At 43.6% G+C, this 23,143-nt stretch overlaps 1 protein-coding gene across 1 annotated transcript; it reads right to left on the bottom strand.

Annotated features, from left to right (window-relative positions):
• Positions 1 to 2,903: 2,903 nt before the first annotated feature.
• DNAJC15 (DnaJ heat shock protein family (Hsp40) member C15) lies at positions 2,904 to 22,060 on the bottom strand. The gene is made up of 6 exons (XM_028738092.2): positions 21,881 to 22,060; positions 12,270 to 12,321; positions 11,585 to 11,658; positions 9,307 to 9,383; positions 7,147 to 7,217; positions 2,904 to 3,154 (listed from the first exon to the last, which is right to left on the bottom strand). The coding sequence occupies exons 1-6, from the start codon at positions 21,977 to 21,979 to the stop codon at positions 3,084 to 3,086; spliced, it is 444 nt and encodes a 147-aa protein (XP_028593925.2). The 5' UTR covers positions 21,980 to 22,060; the 3' UTR covers positions 2,904 to 3,083.
• Between the last annotated feature and the right edge of the window lie 1,083 nt (positions 22,061 to 23,143).

Below are 23,143 nucleotides of genomic sequence, written 5' to 3'. Positions count from 1 at the left end.
AGGCTTTGCCTGATATATACATTTTTGCAATTTCTCCTGATGTTAAGTGCATTATATATGCATTTTATGCACACTTCCCCCTAACACACACATTTTGTACACATTATTTGATTGGAGAAGTGAATCACACAAGATGGATACGTGCAAATTTTGAAGGATACCTGCATTTCACTATGCGTATTCTTTCAGGAAGTGCAAATCAGGTAGGTTCACATTAATATCCAGCCCAAATCTAATTTATCCTCAAGATCTAGCAATGGGTAATAAAGTTTCCTGCAACACAGTTTGCCCATTTATCTCTCCATCTTCCTGCCACGCCACAGTGGTTGGGGGGATGGATGAGAGACAACACGCAGATCACAAAGGGTGGTGTTTTATATGAACAACCTTTTCCTTAGGATACTCAGGAATTCTTTGTAATTTGCAAATAAGTTGGTGTGGAAAGAGTGCCTTGAATGCTGCAAGTCTGAAAACCTTTACTCCACTGTGTTGCACTTGGCTCTGCTAAACCCATGTCAGAGCCTCCCCTGTGTTTTCTGCCATGTTATCAGAAAAATAAGTACTGTAAGCTTCCTAGCTGAAAAAACAAGGGGAAAGGGCTTTCAACTATTCTTCACAAGCTGCTATTGCAAAATAAAGTAGCCCTCTCTCCTGGCATCCAAAATATGACCACCCAAAATATGTACAGTGGTGCCTCGCAAGACGAAATTAATCCGTTCCGCGAGTCTCTTTGTCTTGCGGTTTTTTCGTCTTGCGAAGCACGGCTATTAGTGGCTTAGCGGCTATTAACAGCTTAGCGGCTTTAAGAAAAAGGAAACAAACTCGCAAGACGTTTCGTCTTGCGAAGCAAGCCCATAGGGAAATTTGTCTTGCGGAACGACTCAAAAACCAGAAAACCCTTTCGTCTAGCGAGTTTTTCGTCTTGCGAGGCATTCGTCTTGCGGGGCACCACTGTATGTGCATTATGCATCTGGGAGCCTTACAGAAAATATAAAAAAACTGGAAAAAGTGTGAGCAAAGCATCCTGAAGGCACATATGCCAGGAGGCAGATAAGCTTCCTTGACCCTGTTAAGTATCCCTCTAGGAGCTAGAGGGACCCCTGGCTGGCAAAGTGTCAAGGCCAGTTAGCAGATGGGCAAGTTCAGCAGCAGGGTGAAGAGGCCACTCTGCCCAACAAAATCCTAATCCCAAAAACAATTATGGCGGTAGAAAGCCAACAGGGTGTGGGCAGGGGCAGCCCGGGATGTTTTGCTGCTGTAAGCAAAATGCCCCACCACTGCCCCCCGCAGATCTGGGCCCCCTCCCTGCTCCTGCCATCATGAACACAGAGTTTGGGAAGTTTAGGAAACTGCAGAATTTGTTGGGGTTTTTAAAGGCTATATTCTCTGCCATCAACAATATCAGCAGCTCTTTTCTGAACAGAATCTGGGTGGCCAACAATTAAGGCAAGAGCTTTGCTCAGTTAAAGTATTTATATATATTTAAAAATACTACTATGCCTATTGAGTGTTTTCTTGCTCTGTGCTATATGGAATTGGGCAATAGCCAACTCTGGGAAGCAGCTTATCAAGATGTTTTTGACTATTATCATTTTCCAGAACTGAGCTCTGCTTTGACCTTGAACAGGTGTCAACTAAGAGGTTGTCTCTTCTAGGTAGACTCCAGAAGGGACCTGCAACCCATTAGAAACACCAATTTCCCCCCTTGGTATCCAATCTTGAGAACAGAGCATTTCAGACCTAGTTAGCTGATCAAATTCATCAGCTTCCCTAGAAAATGCCTTTAGTGAGCTGAGTTTCCAAATGATGCCCATTGCAGTCTTGGATGGCTGCTACAAGGTCCTGTATGCAGACAGACTTTGCATTTGTGGTCAACCTCAGTTGGAAGACATCACACATTATCTGTAAGTGTGCTGGAGTGAACACAGGTTTCAGAAAGCAGTACAGTGGTACCTCGGGTTACATACGCTTCAGGTTACAGACTCCGCTAACCTAGAAATAGAGCTTCAGGTTAAGAACTTTGCTTCAGGATGAGAACAGAAATCGTGCTCCGGCAGCGCGGCGGCAGCAGGAGGCCCCATTAGCTAAAGTGGTGCTTCAGGTTAATAACAGTTTCAGGTTAAGAACGGACCTCCGGAACGAATTAACTACTTAACCCGAGGTACCACTGTATCTATATCACTTTCTGAAGCCCTTCTTCACTCCACCAGGCCGGCACACCCCAGCAGAAACCGTCTGTTTCTTTGGAGTGACAATAATACCTTCTTGACACACAAAGTGGCACTCTATGCACTGGCTGCAAAAACAAAACCAGGAAAAAGGAGTTAGATAACAACACTATAAATTGTTGTGGTGATTCAGGAGTTCTATTTGAAATCAAGCTAGATTTGGCTTTGTTGGTGTCTCTGGTAACCTCTCTTACATAATAGATGCTGGCTCATCGACGCTGGATGTTGTTTTATTGGTACAGTGCTGCAGGTTTAGTATGGACTTTGGCTAGAATAATAAACTTATACAGCGGTACCTCAGGTTAAGAACTTAATTTGTTCCAGAGGTCTGTTCTTAACCTGAATCTGTTCTTAGCCTGAGGTACCACTTTAGCTAATGGGGCCTTCCGTTGCTGCTGCTGCGCCGCCGTGCGATTTCTGTTCTCATCCTGAAGCAAAGTTCTTAACCCGAGGTACTATTTCTGGGTTAGCGGAGTCTGTAACCTGAAGCGTCTGTAACCTGAGTACCACTGTATTGTATTGCATTATCTTATAGGGGAGGTCTTCCTCACCTGGGCTGCCATTGCTGATGTCTCTCACTGTTTTGGCTCCTAGAGGCAGATGCAAGGGCCGGGGGGGCGGGTGGAGTTTATTACCCATGCAAATATACTTCCTACAAGAACGGCACATGTGAGGTTTCTAATACTGAAAGTGAATTTTATTATTAAGTGCTTGAAATTACAAATTCAACTTTCTGAATACACTGTAGCTGAAGATGAGATCCAACATTAGCACCCAACACAAAACAGAAAGCTGCTTTACAGGAGTAAGCTGCATGATCTACGATGCTTCCTAACGAAACAGAATCCTGGAGCCCTAATGTTTACTGCTTGATTCCAACAAATCTTTTGCTTCATTGATTTTCGTTGCCAAGTACGGAGAGCCACCTAAATAAAGAGAAGAGAGAATAAAGTGAAGACTACATAATGCTGGATTTAACAATAAGCCTACTCCGCAGTTATGGAAAGTAAATTTCACATGTCATCTCACCAAGTTTCATTAACTTTCTAACAAGAAATTGACACAAGTATCACAATGAACCACAATCCTAAGGGCAATTAAACTGCTTTTTCTGCGCAATTCTATCTCTGTCTACTTGGAAATAAATTCCATTAGAGTCCACTAGGGTTCAACTTACTCCCAGGTATAGTATAGCATATGACACAAGACAACTGACTTTCCTAAATCTATTGACTGGCTAATGTCTCGTTTTGTTAGGCAATGGGTTCTCTGGAATATCCACAAGCAAAATTTTGGAGTGTTGCAGTTCAGAGCCTTCTCAGTGGTGGCACACCATTTGTGAAACCCTTCCCAGTGAGCCCTACCTGGTGCCAACACACTTTCAGCACCAGACAAGATGTTGTGTTTTCCCAGGCTTCTTAATAAGCTGCTTGTGTATTGTCTTAGCCGACCCGGAACTTCTGCTGAAGAGCAATATAGACATCTTTTGAATGAATGAATGAATGAATGAATGAATGAAGTGAAGCACTGATTTCTTCAAAGTCATTCCAGTCCAGTGCTGGGCTTTGAAGTCTATGTCAGGGCTGAGGAACATTTAGAACCCGGGGGCCGTATTCTCTCATGGGCAGCCTTTCAGGGGCCGCATGCCAGTGGTGGGCAGAGCCATGGATGAGGCTCTTCACCAGGCCCTGAAGTTCCCCACTCCTGACCTAGAGGCAAGGAAACACAGCTCTCCATCATAAGAAAGTTAGGATTGCTTTCCCAAGATCAATTCCACAAGGACAGATATATCGTTGTGCAGTAACAGCATCAAATCCTCAGACCACAGGCAGATTAAGGTACCGCACCATGTTTAATTTATTTTTGACAGCATGCTTTGAAGGAAACTCCAGCAGGAATATTTTAACGTAGAATCATTAGGTGTGCACTGCAAACATGGCCCATTTTTCAGTTAAGGCACAGGCATACCAGCCAAATGCGTCACATTAATGCTGTTAGGCACAGAATACTGCCTTCTTCTTCCCTGTCCTCAACGCTGCCACTGCTTTCCAGTCCATCTAACAATCTGATTACAGTTCAGCAGCCTCGATGTTTGTTTTTTTCACTCTCCTCGAGTGCCAACCATCTGCCTCCTGCCACTGAAAATAACAACCAAAGGTCTGTTGTCGGGAGCTCACCGTGCAGCAACAAACACCTAGATGTTTTTCTGGGACAATGTGCTTTCCACTGCAGAACGTTACAAACAACCTTTTCTAAGCATCTGCTCGGAGGAATCACATACAATGGAAATTCCAGCTACAGATCACCATGCTATGAGAACCCTGCACTTGGTTCCCTTCTTTTTATAGTTTTTAATCCATGTGCTGACACCTCTGCATTTAGGGAAGGAGCAAAGTTGTGCAATGCTGCATGCATATAGGCCCCTGCATAGAATAAACACCATCTGAAGCATGATGCAGCAGGATACATGAAACCTTGCATGGGCAAACACATTTTGTACACCCCACATCTTGTATAACATTATGTTAGCATCAGAGAAGCAGGACGACAAGTGGGAAAGATATCAGACACTCTGCAGCACTTTCACAGCAGGAATCTGAGCATGCACACAACAAAATCCTAAGTGAAGTCCATAGTGCCTTTACACCATTTAACAGGAACAGAAAAACCCCACAAATAAATTAGTACATGTTGACAGGATACAGCTTCTCAAAGTGAGGCGTCTAGATCACCTTTGGTTAATGTGGGGAGGGAGAGGGGGGTAGAAAATTGGGCGGATGTTGCTATACAGGTGGGCTAAGCGAAAGAAGAGAAAAACAAGTGAAAGACGAGGAAGGAAACTATGCTCTGGTGAGATGGCAGTGGGGCATCCTGTGGGTAAAAGGAGAACCCTGAAGCCCCAAACTCTGAAGAGGGGCAGGGAGTGCTGCATTGCACATGCTCCTGATAAGGATCTCGACAAACAGGAACAGAAATACCTGGTAGATAACAAACCTATCGTGGAATACGGATGTAACAGCAACAACGCTTACGATTCTTTGATACTGTATTATGATCTCCCATCAGGAGATTTTACCGTAGTCACTAATCAATATATTTTTATCTGTGTCTAGGAGCGTGTAAATATGTACGCCAGAAACTTGCCCCCACGTTTATTCAGGTATATAATGCCTGAATACACAATATTACTCCGCCAGGGCAACGCTGTAAATTGGCTGGCCTCAGATCTCATTGCTGAAAGTGCAGTAACTGGGAGAATCCCAAGCAGATGATGTTCCTTATCTGTGTTAGCCTTGGAATCACTAAAGAGCAGCATATAGCTTACACAGCATAGAGATTATTAACACAGCCTCTCAAAATGTCCCATATTACAACTGGCTATAATACGGCCTCCGTCAGAGGATAATAGGCATGGAGACAGAGCAAAAATACAAACTAGGCCACAGATATGAAAACATGATATTATCTACATTTGTCAGCTATGTATTTTCAACTCTTCTAATATTTGCATCTAATGTTATTTCACCCGTTGCGATTGCTTTTTCAATTTTTCAACTCAAACCTCCATTAAGGAAATTGGCATTGCGCAAGACATTGTACCTGCAGCATTCTCACGGCTGCTCTTGGAGCTGCCACGGCTTCTGCTGCTGACAATGATTGATGTCCAGGACGTTGACTGATGCCAGCAGAAGTGTCATAGTCAAGGCCCACCCCCTAAAAATGATCAGAATGAGCTTGACCTCCTGTGGGAAACTGGAATGGAAAAATCCCATGAAGGTCGCTTGGACAACTAAAACTTCACGCTGGGCCAAGAGATCTGATATATGTCCAGCCCTTTTATGTCCTGGAATGATGGATGGGCTGGATGAAACGAAGGAAGGATTGTGCCTGGTGCTGTCTCAAAAGCATTCTGCCCGTGTGTATGTGGGTGCTGGGGAGCCATTAGAGTTTTGTGCTATAGCAACTGCCCCTTCACTGCAGCTGAACTGCAAACCTCTTCCCTTTGCCCGTGTCTCTCCAAGGTGTTAAGCAGCAGTGCTTTGACCACAGAATTACACTTCTTTGTTTGCCTCCAAATGCGTTTTTCTTCCATCATTGTCTCGTTCCTGCATCTACAGAGTAAATCCAATTTTACTGATTTATTTAATGAATAAATTACTAGTAAAAAGAGGGGGAGGGAGAAATAAGAAATGGTGTGCTCCACACCTTTCACCTTAATGAGGTCAGAATTAATTTTATACTCCTGAAATGAGAAGGAATAAACTATAAATCTGTCAACGAGATATAAACGTCTTCACTTCCCCCCTTTTGGCTTTTTAAATACTGTGCAACTCTATACCATCTGTTGTATCAAAGTACAAACAGCAACGAACATATGGGCTTTCCTTCTCAACCAGCTGTAGTGTAGTTAAAGTTATAATAAGAGCTTTTTGGGGAGATACATACATTAAAAACCTGGCTAGTTAAAACATCTGTGCCTGGTTTTATAGTTTTTAAGAGCGCTAAAATCTAGTACATACATTTGTATGACATTCTGCTCAAAAAGGTGTTTGTCTATTTATGGCTGCACATACTCTGTTCATATAGACATGGATTTTTGCAGCCTCATGGTTAATGTTTCCCCTTCTTCAAAAGCAAGCTACTTCACACAGTGGTTCTTCACGCTGTGTTTGACAGCTACTTTGTTTGTGATCAAGTAAATGACCCCAAAGGCAGCTATACATTCCTTCCTTTGGATCACAGAGACCAGATGCAAATCTGTCTCATACTGCAGGCAACACTTCCAAGATATGTCTTGAAATGCACTGCAGTGAATTTGTGAAGTTAGTGATTAGCGTTTTGCTTCATACACATGTGAAGAGAGAAGGTCTGGCAGCACGTTACCTATCAACTAATATTTATGAAACGCAAAGCTTACCTTTATCAGGGTGATTCAAAAGCATGATTCGTCTGTGAGCATTTCTAATCTTGGCCTTCCCAGCGGATGGACTGTAAAGATAAATTTAGAGTGTTTATCATAAATAAAGATTCTTGCGGGCTATAAATTAGCAAAATTGTTTTCTTCTGATAAACAACATCTAGAGGTAGTTACAGGTAGGTAGCCGTGTTGGTCTGCCATAGTCGAAACAAACAAAAATCCTTCCAGTAGCACCTTAGAGACCAACTAAGTTTGCTCTTGGTATGAGCTTTCATGTGCATGCACACTTCTTCAGATCCGAAGAAGTGTGCATGCACACGAAAGCTCATACCAAGAACAAACTTAGTTGGTCTCTAAGGTGCTACTGGAAGGAATTTTTATTATTTTGTTTTAACATCTAGAGGTATTTGCCATCTGGTGGGGAAGCGACAGTATTACATCCTTGAAGAATGAAGTTTCAAAGTAATCCATAGCTTTGCGTTTTGGGGATCTTTTGAGAGTGGTCTACACACATTTACACATGAGTATTCACCTGTGCTGATCAGTGGTACGAGACACCTGCAAGCAGTGCCAACAGTCAAAACACAGGGCACTGACAGAAAGTGTCTTGGTGGAGCATGAGATGGAGAAATCCCCTCCTAGTGGTGCAGCAATAAAACTGCTAGCACTTTTGCAAAGCTAAGCAGGGTTTCAAATTGGATGGGGGACCACGTGTTGAGATTCCTGCATTGCAGAGGGTTGGACCAGACGACCCTTGGGATGCCTTCCAACTCTTGCCATTGAGTGGAGAGAGTGGACTATCAAATCAGGCTTTAAGAGTACATCTTCTTCCCAACAGGTCCACCAGCCTGGGCACTGCTGTGTTGCAGCAGCCCTGTTGGGAATGTCCAGCCCAGAGATCTATGGTGGGGCCTCATCCCCTCTGTCTGTTGTTTGGATAGCTGCTGTTTGTGGGGGGCAACTGGTGTGTCCTCTTCAGTGAGGCCATCACAAAGTTTACTCCAATCTGTTTGTCAGAGCTCATGTTTGTGGAAGAGTAGCCTGGCTGGGGACGTGGGTGGCGCTGTGGCTTAAACCACAGAGCCTAGGACTTGCCGATCAGAAGGTCGGTGGTTCGAATCCCTGCGATGGAGTGAGCTCCCGTTACTCGGTCCCAGCTCCTGCCAACCTAGCAGTTACAAAGCACGTCAAAGTGCAAGTAGATCAATAGGTACCGCTCTGGCGGGAAGGTAAACGGCGTTTTCGTGCGCTGCTCTGGTTCGCCAGAAGCGGCTTAGTCATGTTGGCCACATGACCCGGAAGCTGTATGCCAGCTCCCTCGGCCAATAAAGCGAGATGAGCGCCGCAACCCCAGAATCGGTCACAACCTGCCTTGTGAATTTCAGGGAAAATCCTTTACCTTTAGCCTGGCTGGGAGTAGGGCTGACGCCCACAAATCCAGGTCTACATGCCTGGTGTGTGGGAGACTGAGTGCTTGTTATAATGTAGTTCTGCTTGTAGGCACTGGGCCATGTAGTTTAATGAACTGAGCAGAGTGAATGATCATGGGCTTGGGGGAGGAAGTTGGGAGGCTGCTTGGCAGGGCTGGCCTATCAGGTAAAATATTGAGGGGGGGGAGGGGGAGTGAATGGGTCACATGCGCTGCTGGAAGGAGGAAATGTCCCCAAATGGCTGGTTTAACCATACAGAGGGTACACTCTTAGTCTACACATGACTCCTTCTGACTAGCTCATGTGCACAAAGCATAGATTTTAAGCCATCCAAGTTCTGAATCATGTAAAATTAAACGTGCAAAACTGCAGAAGTATAACTGAATGCGCCACTTAAAACTGTTTTTAATACGGGAGAATTAGTACCCAAATTTGCTAATTTCCCCCTTCCATCTTCATCCTTTTTGTACTGTCCAATTTGGTATAAGCTACTTTTTTATTTTGTAAGCTATTTTGAATTTATTGGCAGAGGTATACAAGTATATAAAGGTAAATAAATACCAAGAGTTCTTTCAACACAGCAAACTGGGTAATTTTTGAAGGCCACTTCTTTTAGTGTTTTTTATCTTTAATAAAACTACTGGATAAGATGGGCCTACCCCACATTTCACACCACTTTTCTTTCAGGCTTTGGCACTGAATAGATTCTGTTTCAATGCAAAACACTTACCTTGTGCCTAAAATAAGACTAGCTTCTCGATGATTCATTTTCTGTTCGAATCCGCCTTTATAATAGGAAGAAAGATTCTGTATGGGAGAGACAAGATGAAGTAATTTGATCTGTGTGTGAGGTATAATGACCTTGATTCAATTTTGTAGCTAGGGCAAAAAGTGGCAGCTAGGCATCTCAACGTTTTGTCATGCTGCAGTCGCACGGCATTGCTCTCAAACGAGCTGCGCTGCCTACCGATAACCGATTGGGCCAAGTTTAAGGTTTTGGTCCTCACCTGTAAAGCCCTAACACAGGCATAGGCAACCTCGGCCCTCCAGATGTATTGGGACTACAACTCCCATGATCCCTAGCTAACAGGACCAGTGGTCAGGGATCATGGGAATTGTAGTCCCAAAACACTTCTGGAGGGCTGAGGTTGCCTATGCCTGCCCTAACAGTTTGGGAGCAGGTGATGTAAGGGAGCATCTTCACCTCTCTTGTACTATTCAAGTGTTACAGTCAGAGGAAGAGGCTTTTCGATGATGGCACCCTTCTTAATAAATCACCTCCCCTCTGAGCTCAGGCAGGTGCCAACACTGATGAAGTTTTGATGCCTACTAAGAATATATCTAGGGGACGCGGGTGGTGCTGTGGGTAAAAGCCTCAGTGCCTAGGACTTGTCGATCGAATGGTCGGCGGTTCGAATCCCCGCGGCGGGGTGCGCTCCTGTTGCTCGGTCCCAGCGCCTGCCAACCTAGCAGTTCGAAAGCACCCCCGGGTGCAAGTAGATAAATAGGGACCGCTTACTAGCAGGAAGGTAAACGGCGTTTCCGTGTGCTGTGCTGGCTCGCCAGAGCAGCAATGTCACGCTGGCCACGTGACCCGGAAGTGTCTCCGGACAGCGCTGGCCCCTGGCCTCTTAAGTGAGATGGGCGCACAACCCCAGAGTCTGTCAAGACTGGCCCGTACGGGGAGGGGTACCTTTACCTTTACCTTAAGAATATATCTATGTTCCCAGGACTTTACAAGTGTTTAATTCCAACAGATTGCCCTGTGTATATTGATTTTAATGTGAATAATATATTTTATAAATGTGTTGTTACTCTGCCTCTAGACTGATGTGGCAAGTGGTATGGAATCATAGTTAGAAGGGGCCCCGAGAGTCATCTAGTCCAACCCGTGCAATGCAGGAATCTCAACTAAAGAATCTCTGACAGATGGGCATCCAACCTCTGCTTTAAAAAGATCAGATTTGGTTTTGAAATATGATCACTGAACAAGACTTTTGCTGTTGCTAGAGGAGATAAAATCATATTGTATCTACTGTAAAGTAGTCATATTTGACACAATAGCTGAGAGAAAAAAGTAAGTCATAAGGTCTCTTTGTAGTTTTCAAAAATGATTCTTAACTCCTAAGTCCTAAAGTATTAGTAGGGTGCTCTTTCCTACGTTTTGTGTGATTCTGAATATACTGAACTTCTATTTAAAGCTGTAGCTTTAATATTGATCAAAGTCCCTTTGAATCTAATTTCATTTGCATTGAGGGATCAAAAGATTTCCTCCAAGCGAACTAGTTGATCTGGAACCTGATTTATACAACTATACTGACTAAAACTGGAAGGATGCACTTATTCGCTCTGTAGAAATGCAAGGGAATTACGCATAGTAATGGTTTACTATCTCAATCCATTATTTAAATGCACAATTTTTTAAAAAAGATATTATTGGCAAGACCTAGGGAAAACATGTGTGCACAGAACCAAAAGAAGGGGGGAAAGTTAATATGGAAGACATGAAAGGGAGAGTTGAACTAAAATGTTCATTTTTCTTAAAACTTAATTCTGCTTTTTACGCCTGTCCTCTTGCCTTTTCTAAACAAGCTTCTTAAAATTGGCTATTGCCTGCAAGACTCAAGGAGATACTGTCATGCTCATCTGCCCTAGACCCTTTGGCTCAATGCTACATGAGGTATAAGTGGGATTTGACAGAAGAAAGCTAACTACTTTGGATTCTAGTGAAGGACAAGTAGGCTGGCTGCTTGCCTTGCCAGGTTTCACTTCCACCCAGGACTGGAATAAATGTAAAGGAAATGTGGTAACCATATACCTGAGAGTCCCTTGACTGCCTGGCCAACGCAGACTTACAGCCATGGTGGGGCAGGAAGTGAATGAGTCCCTGTTCTGTTATTGTAGTCATCACCTAGTTGGGTCAGGGTTAGGTATCCTTATCCTGCAACGTTATCTCTGTCACTCTCAAGCTTCTAATCTCACTAGAGAGACCTGAGCTCTAAACTTACAGCGGCTGAAATTTTCCTTGCTGTTTCTGTGATTACTTGTTCTAGTGGTTTCCAGAGCTGGAATGCATAACGACCTATAAAATATTGAAACAAAAGGCAATTTAACATCTGTTCATCTGCTAAGCAAGCATGCAGCAACAGTAATTTCTGCAAGAAAACAGAGAAGAACCCAATTTTTCATCTCATTTGTCTGAAGGTCCAAATTGTTGCCCTTTCCTGATTCAAAACGTTCCCTGAGTGGCTGCTTTTGGAGGCAAGCCCAGCAATGCGCCACGATGAGCTGGCAGGCATATCTCCCATTTATAGCATCACCAGGAAAGCTGTCTTTTAAGAGAATCATTAGGAGTAGCAAAATTCTTAGGTTAATAAGCAAGTCTTTTATGAACCTGCCCTGTGAATTTCAGGGGAAATCTTTCTACTCAAATTTATTTCCTTGGTCTGGAAGTCCCCTTGCTTAGGATACTGGAGAGTCACTGGTAGCTAGAGTAAGCAATCCAGGGCTCAGCGGGTCCATTATAAATATAGAAAGTATAAAATATTACAATATAAAAAGAAGTTCAAGTCCTTTTCTCATTAAAACACATTCCATTACTATTCAGTTTGTCTTAAGAAATGCAGTAATGGGTGACACATTTGTTTCTAAACACACACACACACACACACACACACACACACACACACTTACCAGCAAAAGCAATGGCTGCAACACCAAGGCCAATACTTATCATAGATCGAGCCTGTTTAAAATAATAACATAATACAATTATATAGGAATGTATTAAGTTGGAAGTAGTCAAGCTGCCAATATATATAACAAACAGTGTAGGAAAATACAAAAGGAGTCCAAGTAATTTTAAATATTGACACTAGATTTCTAGATGTCAATATTTAGTATTTTAATATGTTAATATGTTTTCTAAGGCACAGTACATACAGCCCTGCCCATAGCTCAATAGGCAACTTCCTTTCCTTTCCCCACAAAATCTTCCCTGAAGCACTATCTCACGCCTGATGTAACTGGATTTTCAGCAGACTGAACCACACCTCTCGCTTCCAGCCACTGTTAGAAATTTCCCAGGCACCAGGTGCTTTTTGCGACTGACAAGGGTCCAACTGGGACTACGTGGAGATCTCTGGCTGCCAGGTTGGCGACAGACATCTCCCTCTGGCTGGCCTCTCCAGCTTTCTTAAGCAGGTCAGCAGCAGAGCTTATTTATTGCATTTATATCCCACCTTTTTCTCCAAGGAATACAGTGGTACCCTCGGGTTACATACGCTTCAGGTTACAGACTCCGCTAACCCAGAAATAGTGCTTCAGGCTAAGAACTTTGCTTCAGGATAAGAACAGAAATCGGGCTCCGGCGGCAGCAGGAGGCCCCATTAGCTAAAGTGGTGCTTCAGGTTAAGAACAGTTTCAGGTTAATTTGTTATTATAATTATATTTGTATATAATAATATATAATTATTATATTTAATAATAGAATATTATTAAATCAATTTATTTTAAATTAAATTAAAATAATTAAATTAAATTATTAAATTAAATAATAATATAAAATAAATATATAATAATATATAAATATATAATAATATATAATATAATAATATAATAATATATAAATATCTATAATTATTATAATTATAGTTCAGGTTAATCTGACCTCCGGAATGAATTAAGTACTTAACCCGAGGTACCACTGTACATGGTCGCCCCCCGCCCCACTTAATCCTTACAACAACCCTGAAAGGTAGGCTAAGAGGTTGCTACTGACTCTAAGGCATAGCTGTCAACTTTTCCCTTTCTGAAAGGGAAATCCCCATATTCCGAATAGGATTCCTCGCAAGAGAAGGGAAAAGTTGACAGCTATGCTCTAAGGTCACCCAGTGAGCTTCATGACAGAATGGGGGTTTGAACCCTGATCTCCTCGTCCGACACTCTCACCACTACACCCCACTGCCTCCCAATAATCCTTCTGCTATGGAGCAGCTATATAAACTGAGCAGGTAAATAAATATGGGGAAAGCAAAATGTCACTTTGTGAAAGATCTGAAATATTTCCCTTGAAGCTTGAATTTGTTTTATTCCAGATTGCTCTATTTGATGTTTTAATGTGTTGGAAACCACTGTGATATTTTTTTCTTTAAAATATAAAGCAGTATAGAAACCTAGACACGAATGATAAATTTCACAGTTAAAAAAAAAGCACTTAGACATTACACCGTGGCAACTGCAACCTAGGTTTAAGGCACCATTTGGCATTTAGCTTATACACCTGAGTTTCTAACACTTTCCAGCAATTTCCATACTTTGGGAAACATGGTACCATGACTGTTTACCAAGATTCTACACGTTTTATTTTACTTTCAGACCACTCTTCAACCTGCATATCACAAAATATAAACATGAGATTTAACAGGATTAAAAACACTGCATGCAACCATTAAAAAAAATAAGCATGCTTAGGGTTGCACACATACCCAATGCCTGGGGTGAAAATATGTTTTAAGCTGCCACTGAAAAATCATTGATGAGAGAGAAAATTGTACCTCCAAAATGGTGGAACATCTACATATGAGGTGCCACCATAAAGAAGACCGTATCCTGAATTACCATAATATCAGCTATACCCATTGGTAGGATACGGCTTCCCCTGAAGATAGCAAGGCTTGGATTGGCTGATACAGGGAGAGGCATTCACGTACAGTCGTACCTTGGTTGACGAACAGAATGCATTCCGGGAGTCCGTTCAACTCCTGGAACCATTCAAAAATCAAGGTGCGGTTTCCGATTGGCTGCAGGAAATTCCTGCAGCCAATTGGAAGCCACGGAAGCTGCATCGGACGTTCAGCTTCCGAAAATTGTTCAAAAACCAGAAGACTCACTTCCGGTTTTTGATCATTTGAAAGCTAAAACGTTTGGCAACTAAGCCGTTCGTCAAGCAAGGTATGACTGTGTACTTTGTTTCTCAACAAACCAGCAAAAGTAATAGTTGCAACACCAACACCAGTGCTGACAAAGTCGTTCAGGGCTTTATACATTAAGATCAACACCCTGAATTGGCCAGTGCAGCTCCTGAAGAGTCCCATTTGTTGCATTGCTCAAACCACTTGTGGCTGCAATCAGCACCAGCTGCAGCTTCCAGACCCTATTCCAGGATAGGTCCACATAGACTGTGTTAAGTGTCATCTAGCTGGGAGGTTATTAAACCATGAATAACTGCAGCCACGTTGCTCTAGTCCAGGAAGGGCTATAGCTGGCAAGCCTGATGCAGCAAGAAATAGGCCCTTCAGCACCAAATCCATCTGGGCCTTAAATAACAAAGCCTCCCATTTTCAAGTTCAGCCCTGTTATTTCAACAGGAGCACAACTCTATCAAGAACACTATATTACCGAAATGCAGTGTGCTCTATATGGGGCTGCCCTTGAGGCTACTGCAAAATTCAACAGCTTGACTGGGGCAGTATACAGTGGTACCTCGGGTACCACTGGGGCAGTATACAGTGGTACCTCGGGTTAAGAACTTAATTCGTTCTGGAGGTCTGTTCTTAACCTGAAACTGTTCTTAACCTGAAGCACCACTTTAGCTAATGGGGCCCCTGCTGCCGTTGCACTGCCGCCGCACGATTTCTGTTTTCATCCTGAAGCAAAGTTCTTAACCCGAGGTAATATTTCCGGGTTAGCGGAGTCCGTAACCTGAAGCGTATGTAACCCAAGGTACCACTGTATCACCATCGTATTATGGTGCTACTGACATAATTGCTTTGGCTGTCCATTCTCTACCAGACTAGTTTCAAGGTGGTGTTATTGGTGTACAAAGCCCTACATGGCCCATGACCATGCTAATATCTACAAGATGGGTTGACTATGTAGGGGGTAAGACCATCACCACATTCCACAGGAGAGGGTACCCTGTAGTTCCAAACCATTAGGAGCGCCATTGCACACAATTGCACACAATGCTGGAACGGGACCTTTAGTGCAGCCGCAACCACCTTTTGGCACCTGCTAAAGACATTCCTCTTTCAACAAGCCTTCTAAATGAAGATCTTTTCCCTAGTTGCTGTCTGCACTGGATTTGAAGTGATTTTATGTATGTGCTGTTATTTTAAACTGTACCGTTTTTTAAAATTGATCTTATATGCAGTCCACCATCAAAGGCAAAATCTTGCAAAGTCAGGAATCCCCAGAACTTAAAGGTCTACTGCCAGTAAGAACTATAAAACCATTTATGTGCCCCCAGTGGTGTTTCCACAAACTGCAGTATGAGAAATCTTGCTATAAACATGGATTCAATGAGAAATGCAAGGTCACATTTAAAACAAATTTTTAAGTGTTCAATGACAGCAAGACCCAGCCCAAATCCTATAGCACTATTCAATTATTTTCTTAATTTCTGCATCGATTGCTTCTGCAGAAAGAGATTTACAGGTTTTTGTATCATCCACACATACAGTTGCTGAACATTTACAGCTGCATATTCTTGCATGGCAGGGGAATGGACTAGATCAGGGGTCTGCAACCTTTAAGACCAAAAGAGCCACTTCAACCCGTTTCTGAAAAAAACACACACCTGGGAGCCACAAAACCATTGCGACATTTAAAGCATGCGTGCCGCTGCCCTCCGACCTGACAGCGGGCAGGAAGGTGACGTCGGGACAGTGCGTGACTAATGCACGCACCGCCCCCATGCGACGTCACAGCCAGTACAGCGCCCGCCACAGTGGGGCACAATGCGCCTCCTCCCCTCGCTAGTATCCGCCCCGGAGCCGCGGCAAAAGTGTAAAAGAGCCACATGCGGCTCCAGAGCTGCGGGTTGCAGACCCCTGGACTAGATGATCCTAGATGATCCTCAGGGTCCCTTCCAACTCTACAATTCTCTCTTTGATGCACTAATAATATTGATTTCACAGAAAATAAAATTGTTAAGACTTTCTTTTCCTAGTCACATGTAAATAAATAACATGTGGAACTATCAATAAAGGTACTCAGTACTGTTCTAAGCTAAAATGCAAAAGAGCTCGGATTCCTGGATAGCTCAGTTGGTTAAAGCTTTAAAGGTGCTGCACTTAATTGAAGTAAATTGTAACTTTTCTCTATAAACTCATTGTGAAATGATAGTAACATTTTGTAGCATACAGATCTTTAAACAGGATGAACTTAGAAATTCTAACAAACTTCATCTCACCTGTTAACGTGGCTACACTTTATGGCCCTGCATAGAGTGAATATGCTGTACTGATTCAGCGCTTGCTTTCATTCCCCAAGAAATCACATTAATATTCTTTAACACCCCAGCAGATGCACCACTTCAAGTGATTACAGTTCGCTGTTGGAATTCTTGTCATGTTTTGCCTGGTTACAAAAACCTAACTCATCATTTTCAAGACTAATTCTTTCCACTTGTATGGCATCTTTAATCTAAACCTCTTGAAGCAGTTTACAAACATTAATTCTTACAATAAGAGACACAAGGTAATTAGATTGTTCATTTTGCTAATGGGAAAAGGCTATGTTTCCTGCCCCTGACCTCCAATATATGCCAGAAGAAAACAGGTACTTTGTGTTAAGTGATCAAGAGGTTCATAGTATATTAGTACAAAACTAAAACAGATAACAGAAGTTGATCAGGAAGGGACTGGTGGTTGAGTGGCTCAATATGGCAGCAAACAACTAAAGTAAATGTCATTTAGGTTTCTGACCTGCTCTATTGATCTCTGCAATGAAAGAATGATATGCATCCCAACCCTGCAATTAAAATGTTTACATAATACACATTTTTATTTGCCTACAATCCCTAAGCCTACCATGACATTTCATTTTGATATATTCCTACATAAATCATGCAGTCTCATTGGAGCAGTGTTAGAAACTCAGATATGTAAGCTATTTGCCGCTTAAAGCTAGGTTAGAGGTGCAACAAAGGAATGCCTAGTCACCATTCCCCCCCCCCCAAGATTACAAAGCAAAAAATGAATTTTGTATATTGGCAACGTTTTAATATATTTTACAATTCAGTCACACATTTTACCAATTACAGTCATCTCTTTTTTTGAAATGTGAATTAATGCATAATTCACATCAGTGACACATTTTTAATATCACATTTTAAATACCAATTGTTAACTGGATACCACATAAATAAATGGGGCTCAGCCACAGCAATAATGGCCAACAATAAGTATTTATAAATACCAGTATGTATATCTATATATACTCTTAACCCAATATGTCGCAGCTTCAGCAAGTACTGCAGTCACAGTTAAATTTGCCTTTTAATCAAAATTATTGGAAGAACGGGCCTAACAGCACAATTCTAATCATTTCTAAATAGAAATAGATGTTACTGAATTCAACAAGGCTTACTCTCAGGCAAATGGGATTGTGATTCATTATTTTTGAGCAGTCTCTCCAGCAGCATGCTTATGATTTGCAAGATAGCAGTGGAAAACTACCTATGTAAATGTTAATTCATTTTGCAGACCTTCCTTTTAATATCCAGAATTTGAGAATCTCTTAAAACATAAAAAGATTAATGTAAGCACTACCCTCCCTCTCTCCCTTGATGGCTGTCGTGTCCACTAAGTAATGTTTTATTGTGTAAATACAACTAATGGGGCTCCAGTATTAGGGACTCATCACAATAAAACAACAAGGAGATGTCAGACCTATGACACTGTAGCCTAAGCGAAACAAACATTTGTAGGTTACAGTTGCCTTCATCAGATTCATACAGCAGTCTGACGAAGTGGGCTGCTTAAGTCTTTAAAATGCCATAGTATTAATTTGCAAGAAAGGGTGGTATACAAACTTAATATAAATTTATATGATGTAATATAACTTGACTATCCCTCAAAATGCCCATTTTGTATTTACGCTTTTCCATCAGCTTATCAGCTGTGACAGAAAGGTATGTAACATGTTCTAGGTAACTTTCTGGGTATAGGAATGCCATCTTTTTCCTGGCGAGCACCTGTGGCTGCAGCATATGTAGATCAGGTAGAAATTCAACTGGTGATGCTTATTTTATCACCATCTGTCTGAAATGGGGAGGTTCCAGCAATTGGACCTCTGCCTGTCATCAAGCTGTCACAGGTACAGAAATCCTGTCATTAAAAAGTTGTAACTGGGTAGGAGCTTGTTTCTCAAATAAGAACAAAACCAGTTGCTTTAATATATTTAACTATGTTAAATGTGTAGGAGGAAGAAAACAGAAGTGCAAAACTGGACTGCTGAATAGAAGAATTGGCTTCAGAAATGGGTTGGGCAGGTGAAAGCAAGCTTAGTAACTGAATGGTGTAAAAGGCAAAATATTTGTATGAGAAACCAGAGGGTTGGTGTTGTGGTATATTTATTGTAATTAATGATGTTTTAATAGATTATATAGATATGCTGTTCTACTTATATTATTGTTTAATTGCTTTCTAATGATTGCTCCCCCCCCCCCCTGTTTTTAGCTGTTTCTATTTTATCTACAGTTACAGATAGGTAGCCGTGTTGGTCTGCCATAGTCAAAACAAAAAAAAATTCCTTCCAGTAGCACCTTAAAGACCAACTAAGTTAGTTCTTGGTATGAGCTTTCGTGTGCATGCACACTTGTGTGTATCTGAAGAAGTGTGCATGCACACGAAAGCTCATACCAAGAACTAATTTAGTTGGTCTTTAAGGTGCTACTGGAAGGAATTTTTTTTTGTTTTGTCTATTTTATCTGTAAGTCACTCTGAGTTCCTATCTGGGGGGAAAAGCAGGATATAAACATATAACAAAACTTGCATCTATCTGGCCACTGGAGCAAATACCAAAGCCTCACAAGCCAATCCTGTTAAGAACCGGCGCTATATATCTCTAGTTAACAAAGTGAAAGAACATTTCCACTTTTCTTCTCGCCTATCTGCACAAATCAGTGTGCCCCGTGGCACGATGGGTTGACAGGCGTAAGCACCCTATAGAAATACTCTTTTATGTTTCCATTAAGTCGTGGAAATTCGCATAAGGAACTGCCAACACCAGAAACCCCAAATGGAGCAAGTGCCCAGATGCTCACAACGCTCATTGGTCAGAATAGGGTGGCGAAGTTGGAAAGAACACCCCCCCAAAAAAATTCCCCCCTAGCACCAGTTTGGGCGTAGGGCAGGGATAGGCAACCTAAGGCCCGGGGACCGGATGCGGCCCAATCGCCTTCTCAATCCGGTCCGCTGACGGTCCGGGAATCAGCGTGTTTTTACATGAGTAGAATATGTGCTTTTATTTCAAATGCATCTCTGGGTTATTTGTGGGGCATAGGAATTTGTTCACCCCCCCCCAAAAAAAAAAAAATACAGTCCGGCCCCCCACATGGTCTGAGGGATGGTGGACTGGCCCATGGCTGGAAAAGGTTGCTGAATAAGCAATGGTCAGCAGCTGCAAGAGACAAGCCCCGAATGTTGATGCTTGATAGGTATGTGAGCACAAGTGACCATGAGAGCGCATGTAAGAGAAGGGCTCTCCTAGTGTCCTCCCCTCAGACTCCTTTCCCCTGTTGGGGGAGAACATAGAGCAATGGAGACAACTGTGTGTGAGGGTGCTATGGCACTCCCTGTGCAGTGGTTGGTTGTGCTGCTCAGACTGTCTTCCTGCAATACCAAAAGCACCATGACTGTGTCCTCCGCGCCTTGCTGCTTGTTTGCTGGCCTCCTGTACCTTTTTTAAGCTGCAGGGTGCAAATCAACTAACATTTTGCTTGCTTTCCGATTCACTCTCTCTGTAGCTCATCTCAGCCATCTTCCAGGTAGGCTTCTCCATGAATGACTTGTCCACTACCTCATCCCGGCAGGGCTCAGGGTCTGCTCTCAGCCCCTGAGCAGATGCCAGCCTCCCTCACACTGCAGGCATAATGGACACACACCATCCCAACCTCCAAGCAGGGGAAGATTCCAAGAGTTCCAAGCACATACCCAGGGTTTGCGTTCCCCTTGGAATTGGGGGCAGTGGAGTAGAATGCATACAGTGGTACCTCGGGTTAAGTACTTAATTCGTTCCAGAGGTCCGTTCTTAACCTGAAACTGTTCTTAACCTGAAGCACCACTTTAGCTAATGGGGCCTCCTGCTGCTGCCACGCAGCCGGAGCACGATTTCTGTTCTCACCCTGAAGCAAAGTTCTTAACCCAAGGTAATATTTCTGGGTTAGTGGAGTCTGTAACCTGAAGCGTATGTAACCTGAAGTGTAAGTAACCCGAGCTCCCACTGTATTAGTCGCCGTGTTGCATGTGTCGTACTATTGGGTTAAGAACTTTGCTTCAGGATGAGAACAGAAACCGTGCTCCGGCAGCGCAGCAGCAGCGGGAGGCCCCATTAGCTAAAGTGGTACCTCAGGTTGAGAACAGTTTCAGGTTAAGAACAGACCTCCAGAACGAATTAAGTTCTTAACCTGAGGTACCACTGTATAAAAGAAAACACCACACCACACCATGGAAGCAGGGTAGCCATTCAGGGAAGGCAATAGGGCAGAGATGGGGATGTTGTAGCCTTCCAGATACAGTGGTAATTCGTTCCGGAGGTCCGTTCTTAACCTGAAACTGTTCTTAACCTGAAGCACCACTTTAGCTAACGGGGCCTCCTGCTGCTGCCACACCCCCGGAGCACGATTTCTGTTCTCATCCTGAAGCAAAGTTCTTAACCTGAAGCACCATTTCTGGGTTAGCAGAGTCTGCAACCTGAAGCTTATGTAACCTGAAGCGTATGTAACCCGAGGTACTATTGTACTCTTATTCAAACTGCATCTCGGGGTTATTTGTGGGGCACAGGAATTCGTTCTTTTTTCCCCAAAATATAGTCTGGCCCCCCACATGGTCTGAGCGACGGTGGACCGGCCCACAGCTGAAAAAGGTTGCTGACCCCTGGCATAGGGCAGGGGGGGGGGTCTCCGCACAGGCCCTGCACTCCTTTCTCTCTCCCTTCTGAGGAGGTGGGCTTCCTCCCATGAGACTTTTGGGAGCTGGAGGGGGGGGGGGTTCCCTTTTCGAAAGGGCTTCAGTTTAACGGCCGACCGGCCGCCTGAGTCGTAGACGCTGGTTCTCGCCCCTCGAGCACCAGCGGGGTCTGCAAGGGCGACGGCGGGTCCTGCGCCGCCCAAGAAGGACGAGGCGCGACAGAGAAAGGAAGGCCAGGACGAGGCCTCCCTACTGCGCAGGCGCGGCGGAGGGACGTCGCCATGGCGACAGCCGGGCGCTCGAGTGGGCGCCCAACGCCCGCTAGGCCGCAGGGTGCGTGCGCACGCCGCTGAGCCACCCCCGCCACCCTATCCGACCCCGTCCACTCACCAGCCCCTCGTTCGTGCCGGGCCCGCCACCTCCGCCGCCGCCCTTGTACTCGGCGTAGCGAAGGCGCTCTCCCTCCGAGGCGCCCTTCGCGCTCCCCATCGCGGCCAGGCAAAGCGAAATGGAGAAAGCGGCGGCTACGGGGCGCCGCGAGGGACAAACTCGGAGCGCCTCTCTTCGCTTTTGCCCTCCCATGGACGGGGAAGCTGCACTGAGCATGCGCGAAGTCCGTCAGCCGCCTCGAGCCCCGGCTGGGGAAAAGGCGGCGTGTAAATGAAATACGCAGTCGAAACAAAATTTAAAAATTCCAGTAGCACCTTAGAGATCAACTAAGTTTGTTATTGGTATGAGCTTCCATGTGCATGCACACTTCTTCAGATACACATTTTGTGTGCATGCACACAAAAGCTCATACCAATAACAAACTTAGTTGCTCTCTAAGGTGCTACTGGAAGGAATTTTTTTTATTTTGTTTCGACTACGGCAGAGCAACTCGGCTACCTACCTGTAATGAAATACATAGTTATCTTGGGGATTTTAGCACTCTGGGTTAGCTGCTGGCAACCCTACAAAAGAGATGCAAGAAATGAATTAAGTCATTCTGCTCTAGGTGCTTAGCATGGGACTGATAAATGCTCACTCTGTTTTTCAGGAGGCGTTCACATGGTATCAAATCTGTGTTCTGGATTTTCCTGGTGTTTCTTCCCCTACCCCCCTGTAATGACCCAGCTCGAAAAGGCCTACCATGAAGGCTAGGGGACCCTTCTGAGGTGTAGGACAACCCTGCCATCTTGCTAGACACCTCCCAGTCTGCTGAGTTTACCTTAAACACCTATTTACTTCTGATCCAAAGCAAACCTTGTCTTTTTAATGATGTAATGGACAAAAATCGAGTAAGCGCACTTAAATTAACAAATGCTTTCAAACTAATTAAATAAATCACTGAATGGTCAGGTGAATTTACCCTTCCCCCTCACCACCTCAGAAGTTTATGTCATGCCACTGGTATGAATGGAATATTGCAAGAAGTTCGCACAATACCTCCCAAGATTGTGGAAAGCATCTTACAGTTTTACCTGAAGAGCAATTATTGGATAATGCTGGGAGCCACTCATTGACAGAAACTTCCAAACAGAATGTTGGGCTCTGGGAAGGCGGCAGTTGGGAGAGGTGAGCCAGAGCAGCTCAGTGATGTGCTTTGTATGTTGCCAAATCTGCCGGCAACCTGTGGACTGCTTGTATAAGTGTAATAGATGTCGAGTAAGA

Source organism: Podarcis muralis, chromosome 8 (genome assembly GCF_964188315.1).
Source record: "Podarcis muralis chromosome 8, rPodMur119.hap1.1, whole genome shotgun sequence".
Lineage (NCBI taxonomy): Eukaryota > Metazoa > Chordata > Lepidosauria > Squamata > Lacertidae > Podarcis > Podarcis muralis.
This window is presented reverse-complemented; position numbering and strand designations above follow the sequence as displayed.